Source organism: Vollenhovia emeryi, unplaced genomic scaffold (genome assembly GCF_000949405.1).
Source record: "Vollenhovia emeryi isolate VEMERY1.0 unplaced genomic scaffold, V.emery_V1.0 DF940356.1, whole genome shotgun sequence".
Classification (NCBI taxonomy): Eukaryota; Metazoa; Arthropoda; class Insecta; order Hymenoptera; family Formicidae; genus Vollenhovia; species Vollenhovia emeryi.
Window position 1 is genome coordinate 1 of NW_011966010.1, and position 9754 is coordinate 9754.

A 9754-nucleotide genomic window follows, 5' to 3' on the forward strand; every position below is an offset into this window, starting at 1 on the left:
GTTTTCGAGTGGGGCAAAAGATGGTTAGGTTTTTATTGTACTCGTTATACTATGTTCGCAGACGAGCCGGACACTCAGTGGCGCAATCAGAGAAATTGCCGCCCTGAAATGTGTCCGACTCGTCCGAAGCAACTGATTCCCGAAAGGGATAAACATCGCGAACTCGCGCCATAGCAGCGGAGCTTGGCAGCGGGAGCGACGCTCCTTTTCGGGCAGAGCGCGCTCGCCCATCGCGATTGCGCACTGCGCCTGTCCCCCAGCGGGGGGGGGGGGGGTAGGCGGCAGTTACAACTATCATCGCGCGACCTTATTGTCAGTTTAAAAACGCAGAATATCAACAGATCGTTTCTAGAATGTTCCTAATACGGGGGAGGTAACAAAGCCTTCCGGTATGGGACATTCTAGAAACGATGACCTATAAATATAACCGCGGACGTCGCGAGACTTCACTTCCAAATCGTGCATCGGAGGCGGAAGGTGTGTCGGTCGAATCGCGGGACTTGAGCCAAGTCTTTTCGGAGCTGAAAGCAAGGAGGAGAATTGCTTGTTCTCCTCGTTGCCTACACCGGTTCTCGAGCCACCAGTGCGAGAGTGGAAGAGAAATTCACCCTGTGATAATACTTTGTGTAATAACCATTGTGATAACAATCTTTAGAATAAACTGTGACGTGTTAAATTAGAGCCAAATCACTCCAGCGTTCTTCCGGTGATCACAGCAACACCCTGCCTAACGCTTTCCTGTCCCAAGCGCGTACATTTTGGTCCTTCGAGCCGGATCGTCGACGTTGTCGGTCCAGCAGTGCACACGGTGCGAGGGGCAGGTTCAAGGGCATTCTTGACCACTGAAACCAGAGAATGGAGTCGATCATCGCGGCTCAGCAAGAGCTACATGGGCGCATAGCTCGCACGATCGACAACCTCAAAAAGGCAGGCTCCGCGCGGATTAATGGAGCACTCATCTCAACCACATTGCGGCTGTTGGACAGCAAGTGGGCTAGGTTTGAGGAGCAACACGAGAAACTGCGCTTGCAGCACTGGGATGCAGTGAAGACCCAGGAGTACTACACCCAGGACTACTGGGGACAAACGGAGGAGGTTTACGTGCTCCAACGAGCAGCATTACTCGAATGGGACGAAAAGGTGAAGCGGGAGAAGGTGAAAGGCGAACGGGAGGTCGGAGACACTAGCCCAGCCCCGCCCCCGCGAACAACATTACCTCGGATTCAACTCCCCACCTTCTCAGGAAAGTATGAGGACTGGCCGCCATTTCGGGACCTGTTTAAGTCACTCATCGTAGCGGACACCTCCATCTCCAACGTCACGAGGCTGCACTACTTGAAGACGAGTCTGAAGGGAGAAGCCGAATCTCTGGTGAGCAGCTTACCTACAACAGAAAAGAATTTCAAGCGTGCCTGGCAGACGCTGGTCAACCATTACGAGAACACACGTATCTTGGTTCGATCCTTTTACTCCAAATATACCGCCTTGCCGAAAATGAAGACTGAGTCGCCTTCGGAGCTGCGCAAGCTCTTCCATCACATGACCAGCACGGTCAGTGCTCTGGAGAGCATTGGGCGACCCATCACCAGCAGTGAGGACCTCTTCGTGTTTCTCACTGTTGAAATGCTGGATCCTCGCTCCCGGCGGGAGTGGGAGAATTCGATCGGGGCGTCGGCAGAACCCCCGACGCACAAGGAGCTGCTGGCCTTCTTGGAACAACGCTCACACACCTTGGAGGCATTGCACCCGAGCAAGGGTGAGTCCGTACGGGCTGCCCAGTCTCATCATGTTCAGGCCGAACCATCCAAGAAGCAGAAGGAACGATGCACCTTGTGTCGAAAGGATCACTTCCTGATGATGTGCGATACCTTCCGCGGGAAATCGGCAGGGGACAGGAAGCGCTTCGTAGATGACACTCAGTTGTGCTTGAACTGCCTGGGGAAACACAAGGTTAGTGAGTGCAAGTCGAAACGAAACTGTACGGTATGCGAGGGGCGGCATCATTCGTCGCTTCATGAAGCATGCCGGTCGCGCGCGGTGGAAGCGGCTCCCGCTGTAGGCAACGACGTTGTGTCAACCCTCGTCGCGCAACGGCAGTCAGGGAGCCGCTGCGCTGTGCTACTCGCGACAGCGCGAATTCAAGCTCGCGATCGGTTCGGCGAGATGCATTCCACACGCGCGTTAGTGGACCAAGGCTCAGAGACGTCCATCGTGACCGAAGCGTTTGCCCAGCGTCTGAGGCTCTCACGGACGAGAGCGTCTATCGCGATCTTTGGCGTGGGAGGCAGACAGATCAACGTGGCGAACGGGCGCCTGGAGTTCGAGATTTCCCCAACTAACGGAGGCCGCACATTCCCGGTGTCCGCGATCGTGCTTCCGCGACTCACGATTTACGCGGGCGTTAGCAGCCTGGCGATGGCAGAGTGGTCGCATCTCAGGGGCCTCGAGCTAGCGGATCCGGACTACATGTCGGCAGACAACGTCGAGGTGCTACTCGGAGCCGACGTTTACGCCGAGATCCTTGAGACCGGGATCCGACGGGGAGGAGCACGCGAGCCAATCGCCCAACGAACCGCGCTGGGATGGATCGTCTCTGGCGTTGCTGGCCCTGTGACCTCACACGCGACAACGATGCTACACCAATGCTCGTTCGGGGAACCATTGGCGGCGTTGGTCAAACGATTCTGGGAGCAAGAGGAGATAACGGTGCCGGACGCCTCTCTCACCAGAGAGGAACGCGAATGTGAGGAACGGTTCGTCAGTACGCACACGCGTGAACCGGACGGCCGGTACTGTGTGCGACTTCCAACGATCCTGCCACTCCCGGATTGCTCATCGACGCGGGGAGTCGCTTTACAGACGCTTGCCCGACTGGAACGACGATTCAAGCAACAGCCGCATCTGAAACAAGGGTATGAGCAATTCCTGTCAGAATACGAGCAGCTGGGGCACATGACGCGGGCCGGGCCAGCAAACGAGCAGGGGCGAGTGTGTTACCTGCCGCACCATGGCGTGATGAAGGAATCGAGCAGCACGACTAAGTTGCGCGTCGTGTTCAACGGCTCCGCGGCCATTCCGGGAGCGAAGGGGGACTCGCTCAACAAGCGACTGCTCGTGGGCCCGAATCTGCTGCCTCCGCTGGCTGACGTGTTGCTGAGGTGGCGATGTCATCGGTACGTTGTGGCGGCTGACATCGAAAAGATGTACCGCCAGATCTGGGTACATCCACTGGATCGGGACTTGCAGCGGATTGTTTGGCGGGTTGACACTGGCGAGATCTCAGACTTTCGTCTGAACACCGTGACTTACGGCTTAGCGTGTGCCCCTTACCTGGCCATACGGACGCTGCGTCAGTTGGCGGACGATGAGTCGGGGAAGTACCCGATTGGTGCGAGCGTGCTCCGCCGGGACACCTATGTCGACGACGTCCTGACGGGAGCTGACACCAGAGAGAAGGTCCGACAGATCATAGCTCAGACACGAGAGCTCTGCAAGGCGGGCGGCTTTCTCCTGAAAAAATGGGTAAGCAATCAGGAGATGCTCTTGAAGGACATCGCGGTGGATGACTTGGCACTCCCGGGCGTGCGGGCATGGCTGCCCCACGCCAGTCACTCCACTCTGGGCCTCCAATGGCATCCGACCAAGGACTCGTTCTCGTTCGACATCAGGATGACAGCATCCGGACCTGTCACAAAGAGATCGGTCCTTTCTCAGTCGGCACAACTGTTCGACCCACTGGGGTGGTTTGCCCCGGTCGTGGTACGAGCAAAAATCTTTATACAGAGCACCTGGCTGCAGGGTCTGGATTGGGACTCCCCATTGCCGACCAGCAGCTGTTCCACGTGGCGGGACTTCCTGGACGAGCTCCCGGAATTGGCGGTGATTCGGGTTTCCAGGTGGCTCCAGTGGACATCGGACAGCGAGAGCGCCGAAATCCATGGATTTGCGGATGCTTCCGAGCGAGCTTACGCCGCGGCTATCTACCTACGGGTTAGAAGAGGGGGAGGCGACTGGACGGCCAATCTGGTGCTAGCGAAAACAAAGGTCGCCCCTCTGAAACAGATTTCTCTACCTAGGTTGGAGTTGTGCGCGGCCACCTTGCTGACACGCTTGGCCATTCATGTGCGGAGAGTCCTTCAATTAGAGGCACTGCCGACTCACCTGTGGTCTGACTCCACGGTAACCCTAGGCTGGATTCGAGGTCATCCATCAAGGTGGAAGACCTTCGTGGCGAATCGGGTCGCGGAGATCCAGACCACACTGCTCGAGGCTCAGTGGCATCACGTGGCGAGCCAGGACAATCCGGCGGATTGCGCGTCACGTGGCCTGACGCCGCGGGCCCTGGCTGATCACCCTCTCTGGTGGCGGGGCCCTGCGTGGCTGCAAGAAGGGGAGGCCCCCTGGAAGGCGACGGCAGACACCAACACCGATGAGGACTTACCCGAGGCAAGGACAAGACAGCATGTGGGGGTGGCGCAATCGACGACCGAGGCGTCTGACCTGCTGCTTCGATACTCCACCCTTAGACGGCTGCTGAGGATCACGGCGTGGTGCCGACGCTGGTTACGCGGGGTGACTCGAGCGAGGTCCGCGGAGGAAGCCCTTGCACTCTCGGCCGCGGAACTGGAGGACGCACTCGGGTCATGGGTACGCCTGGTGCAGACCAATACCTACGGCAAGGAAATTGAGGTTATTCAGAATGGGCAAGAGCTGTCACGAAGCAATTCGTTGAGCAGACTCACCCCATTCATCGACGCTGATGGCGTGTTGCGAGTCGGAGGCAGAATAAGACACTCTCTACTCGCCTACGAGGAGAAGCATCCCGCTATTTTGCCCAGGCACTCCACTCTCACTGCACTCATCGTGGCCTCGTGCCATTCACGCACTCACCATGGTGGCGTGCAACAAACGTTGGGGCTGCTGCGGCAACGGTACTGGGTGCCAGGTGGAAGGAGCGCGGTCAAGGGTCACATCCAGCGCTGTATCCAATGCACGCGATGGCGGGCGGCCACTCCCCAACAGCTGATGGGCGACTTACCTGAGCCAAGGGTGACTCCGTCACGTCCGTTCAGTCACACAGGGGTCGACTACGCCGGACCAGTGATGCTGCGTTCCTCCAGGGGTCGTGGTCACAAGGCAAGCAAGGCCTTCATTGCCGTGTTCGTGTGTTTTAGCACCCGAGCAGTCCACCTGGAAGTCGTATCTGATTACACGGCTGAGGCGTTCCTGGCGACCATGCGGCGCTTCGTCGCTCGACGAGGATCACCCCAGGCCATGTACAGCGACCGAGGTACGAATTTTGTAGGTGCTGAGGCGGAACTGAGGGCGATGTTCGACGACGGATTCCGGGACGCACGACGCATCGAACAGGCGCTGGCCGATGAAAGCATACAGTGGCGTTTCAATCCACCGGCAGCACCTCACTTCGGCGGCTTGTGGGAGGCAGCGGTCAAGTCGCTCAAACATCACCTGCGACGGGTGCTCGGCGACAGCACCCTTACGTACGAGGAGATGGCGACATTTCTGGCTGAAGTCGAAGCATGCCTCAACTCACGCCCGCTCTGCCCACTGTCTGACGACCCGGAGGATGTGGCAGCCCTCACCCCGGGTCATTTTTTAATTGGAGGGCCTCTACTGGCCCTGCCTGAGCGATCCTTGCTGGACGTGCCGGTGAACCGCTTGTCACGCTGGCAGCACGTTCAGCAAATGCGTGAACATTTCTGGCGCCGATGGTCGCAGGAATACTTGCACTCGCTGGCTCATCGGCCCAAGTGGTGGACCTCGGCACCGGCCCCGCAGGTGGGACAGCTGTGCCTGGTGCGCAGCGAGACCACATCGCCAGCAAAGTGGCCACTCGCTCGGATCACTGCCATCCACCCGGGGGATGACGGACGCGTTCGGGTGGTCACGGTGACCACGGCCACGGCGACGTTAAAGCGACCGCTCACGAAAATTATTCTGTTGCCTCGCGAATCGCGGGACCACGTGCGCGGCGCTGACTCAAAGTGAGCATGCGCGATCACCCGCGAAATCACTGGCGTACGAGCGCGACCATCGGATGGCCGCAGGGGGGCGTCTCCGTGCAGCGCCTTACCGCGGCGCGGGAGCGCCGTCGGCTGTTGTGGTCGCGGCGTGCGCCACACTTGATAATACTTGATTGTTCTGAGATTAATTGCCATTGCATTGTTCTTCTGATAATTGTCGGTGCATGTTTGACTGTATATTCTTTGTAGCGATAGCAATGCGGAGAAAATTCGTCAGGTCCACCTGACGAGGCGGGCGGAATGTTCGGAGACGAGCCGGACACTCAGTGGCGCAATCAGAGAAATTGCCGCCCTGAAATGTGTCCGACTCGTCCGAAGCAACTGATTCCCGAAAGGGACAAACATCGCGAACTCGCGCCATAGCAGCGGAGCTTGGCAGCGGGAGCGACGCTCCTTTTCGGGCAGAGCGCGCTCGCCCATCGCGATTGCGCACTGCGCCTGTCCCCCAGCGGGGGGGTAGGCGGCAGTTACAACTATCATCGCGCGACCTTATTGTCAGTTTAAAAACGCAGAATATCAACAGATCGTTTCTAGAATGTTCCTAATACGGGGGAGGTAACAAAGCCTTCCGGTATGGGACATTCTAGAAACGATGACCTATATGGTGTGACGTTGCCGTCCCGCGGGCGCGTCTACCGGGTTCCTCCCTCAAGGCAACAGGCCGAGCTTAGGGAAAACCGTGCCGCAGTCTCCAGAGAGGCGACCGTTTATTCGGTAAATGCGACGTATGGCTGATTATTTTGTTTTTTTTGTATGGTGAACGCGAGCGTGTGAGGACGGATGGCCGCGAGGACAGAGGAGAGAGCGGAGAGGCCCGGCTAACGGAAAAATTCCGCGGCGAGCACGGTGGAGAAGCGTGCGGAGCGGGAACGGAGCGAGCGGAGCAGCGAGCCGGGAGGAAGGAGCCCAGGGCCCGTGACACGAGACCTGAGGGGCGTCAGCGGGGGAGCCGCTGCGACAGCCCTATCGAGGGAACGCGAAGAAAAATTGGCGATATCGCGGGCACCTGCGCCCGAGCGTGAAAATCTCGCTGCCGGCGTTGTCGCGTGCCGTCGCGCGATTGGCCGCGGGGCACGCGCCTCGCGCGAGCCGCCGCGCGGGCGAAAGGGGGGGCCCCGGGCTATCGATCCGCGATCGCGGAAAATTTGGAGCAGCCTGTTGCGAGCGTTGTAAGAGAGAGGACCCCGGTTTCCCGCTGCCGCCGTTTTCCCGCCACGAGGGGCGAGTTCCCGTGGAAGCCAGGACGAGCCGTTGCCGCCTGCCGATCCCGCGAGAGCCGAGGGTGCCGGTGAGATCCTCCTCCGTCTGTTTCGCCCCGTGCGATAGCGTCCGGAGCCGGGTTGCTCTGTCGCCGCCGGGAAGATTTCGCGTTTGGCGTCGCCCGGGCTACGGCCCGCCGGCTTTAGAGTCTTCTTTGGTGTCCCGGTCGCGGCGACAAGCAACCGCGGTTACCCCGGAGCCTGCAGGGCACAGGCCGCGTGTGTGAGTGATTGCGTGTGTGTGTGTTGCGTCGAGTCTCGCGATCGCGTGCATGCGTCTTAGCCGATCTGGAGATTCGCGGCGCGAGGGTTGCGTTGAGCGAGATCACGCGGGGTACGCATGCCGCGGGAGTGTCGCGTGCATGCGTGGCGTGAAGGAGTCGCGACGACCGCGAGAGTGTGAACGGCGGTGTGTGTTTGCGATACCCCGGGCCGCTTCCGCCGTTGTCGGTGGCGGATTTCGCGAGGACGGTGCGTCCGGAGCGGGGCCCCCTGCCGACCGGCGCGGCCGGGCGCGAGCGAAAGGCTCGCCGTATTTAGCCGTCGGGGACTACCCGGCGGAATTTGCGTTTTGGCACGTCGTTGTGAGACGGGCCGCCCGTCGGCCCGTGTACCCAGTCTCGCGGGCAAAGCGCCCCGGCCGAGTGTGGCTCGGGCAAGTTTGCGTAATTCCGGTGATCGTAATTCGGGAATATTTGTGTGAGCGACGGTACTCGTACCGTTCGCGCGAGAAATTACTGTCAGGTGCGTCCGTGTCGTCCGAGTAGGGTTTATCGCGCATGTAAGTTCTGCCGTTGAGTTCGCGCCGGATTCTTCCGTGTCGCCGTGCGCATCGCGGCGTGTTGTTTTCCCCCGATCTCGGGGCTTGAATTACCGTCGCCCGCGCCGCCGCCCGTTATAGCGGCCACTCAACCGGCGTGTTAACGCCGCCCGATATTAAACCCGTTTTATTTATATTAATTTGTCGAGTTTCTTTTCGTGTACGTCCCTTTTCGTGTGTCTCGTCCGTCGTGAGAACTCCATAAGTCCCGTTGCCTCTGGAATCTTGGCGGCAACCACCGCCCCGCCCCTCTACCGTTAGGCGAGCTAGCCTGCCCGTGACGAGGGCCGCTCCAGCTCATTCGTACGATTTCGCGAGTTTCGCGACGTGACGCGTGAAAGACCGCGTCTGGCGCCCAACCTTCGTTTTCGCGTGGAGCCTTCGGTCCGCGGCACGGTACGCGCGGAGCTCCCGAGATCCTGCTCCTTTCCAGCGCGTTAACCTATCCCCTCGGTTTTTGCCGACGACCCGATCCGTCCGCATCCCGCGCTTCTCGCGCCCGGCGACCGTACTCCCCGTCGTCGGCGCGCTTCGCCGTAAGATCCGCGCGCGACAGCGAGAGCGGGACGGCAACACCCGTCCGTCCGTATACAACGGGAGGGCGGAGAAAAATTAAAGAAGAGAGAAAAGTTCGTCGCAATATATAACCGCGGACGTCGCGAGACTTCACTTCCAAATCGTGCATCGGAGGCGGAAGGTGTGTCGGTCGAATCGCGGGACTTGAGCCAAGTCTTTTCGGAGCTGAAAGCAAGGAGGAGAATTGCTTGTTCTCCTCGTTGCCTACACCGGTTCTCGAGCCACCAGTGCGAGAGTGGAAGAGAAATTCACCCTGTGATAATACTTTGTGTAATAACCATTGTGATAACAATCTTTAGAATAAACTGTGACGTGTTAAATTAGAGCCAAATCACTCCAGCGTTCTTCCGGTGATCACAGCAACACCCTGCCTAACGCTTTCCTGTCCCAAGCGCGTACATATTAGCTTATTCTACTAATTAATATGAACAACTTTTGTATGGAACATTTTTTACTTTATACCCGTCTACCCCCAATTGTTATTACAATTTGGTAAAAATCGGTTGGTGGGGGTAGACGGGTGCCGGGGTAGCGTGTATGTGCGCGTGCGCGGCGCGGATCCGCGTGACAGCGGTCCTCGGTCTGCTTCGGTCGTTCCCGCCGGCGATCGTTTCGCCGGGCAGGCGCTCGCTGCGTGCGTTATCGGTGGGCGCCTCGCGCCCACCCTTCGCCTGACGGTCGGCGGCATCCGGATCTTTGCCGGGAACGATACGATATTCCGGGCGTATCGTTACAATTGTGTATTACTTAAACTTCAACAAAAGTTATAAATAGTAGTATTAGCTTTCTTGGACATTTTACACTTTTAGAAGCATTTTTATATAGGGTGTCTGATGCAAAAGTAGCCAACTTGAAAATAGTGGTAGATTGGGTTAAACTAAGGAGAAATGTCATGTGCCGCGGTACAAAAGTAACAATAGTTATCGAGGAATTAATTTACACGTTTGAGCGAATGAGGATGCAGGAGACGGTAGGCCGTACTCGGAAGGCATTTAAGGGGATGCTGGAGTGATTCTGCACTTTTGCACCTTTCTAACTTAAGAACTGTCAGTTCA

General features: G+C 58.3%; 1 protein-coding gene across 1 annotated transcript; it reads left to right on the top strand.

The window, feature by feature from the left end:
- The first annotated feature begins 855 nt into the window (after positions 1-855).
- Positions 856-6009, top strand: LOC105556088. Its single transcript, XM_012003163.1, has one exon. It carries the CDS (start codon positions 856-858, stop codon positions 6007-6009), a length of 5154 nt encoding a protein of 1717 aa, XP_011858553.1.
- The last annotated feature ends 3745 nt before the right edge of the window (positions 6010-9754 follow it).

Excerpts from the sequence above, each read along its gene's own strand:
- LOC105556088 (XM_012003163.1), top strand. The coding sequence starts at position 856 with ATGGAGTCGATCATCGCGGCTCAGCAAGAGCTACATGGGCGCATAGCT.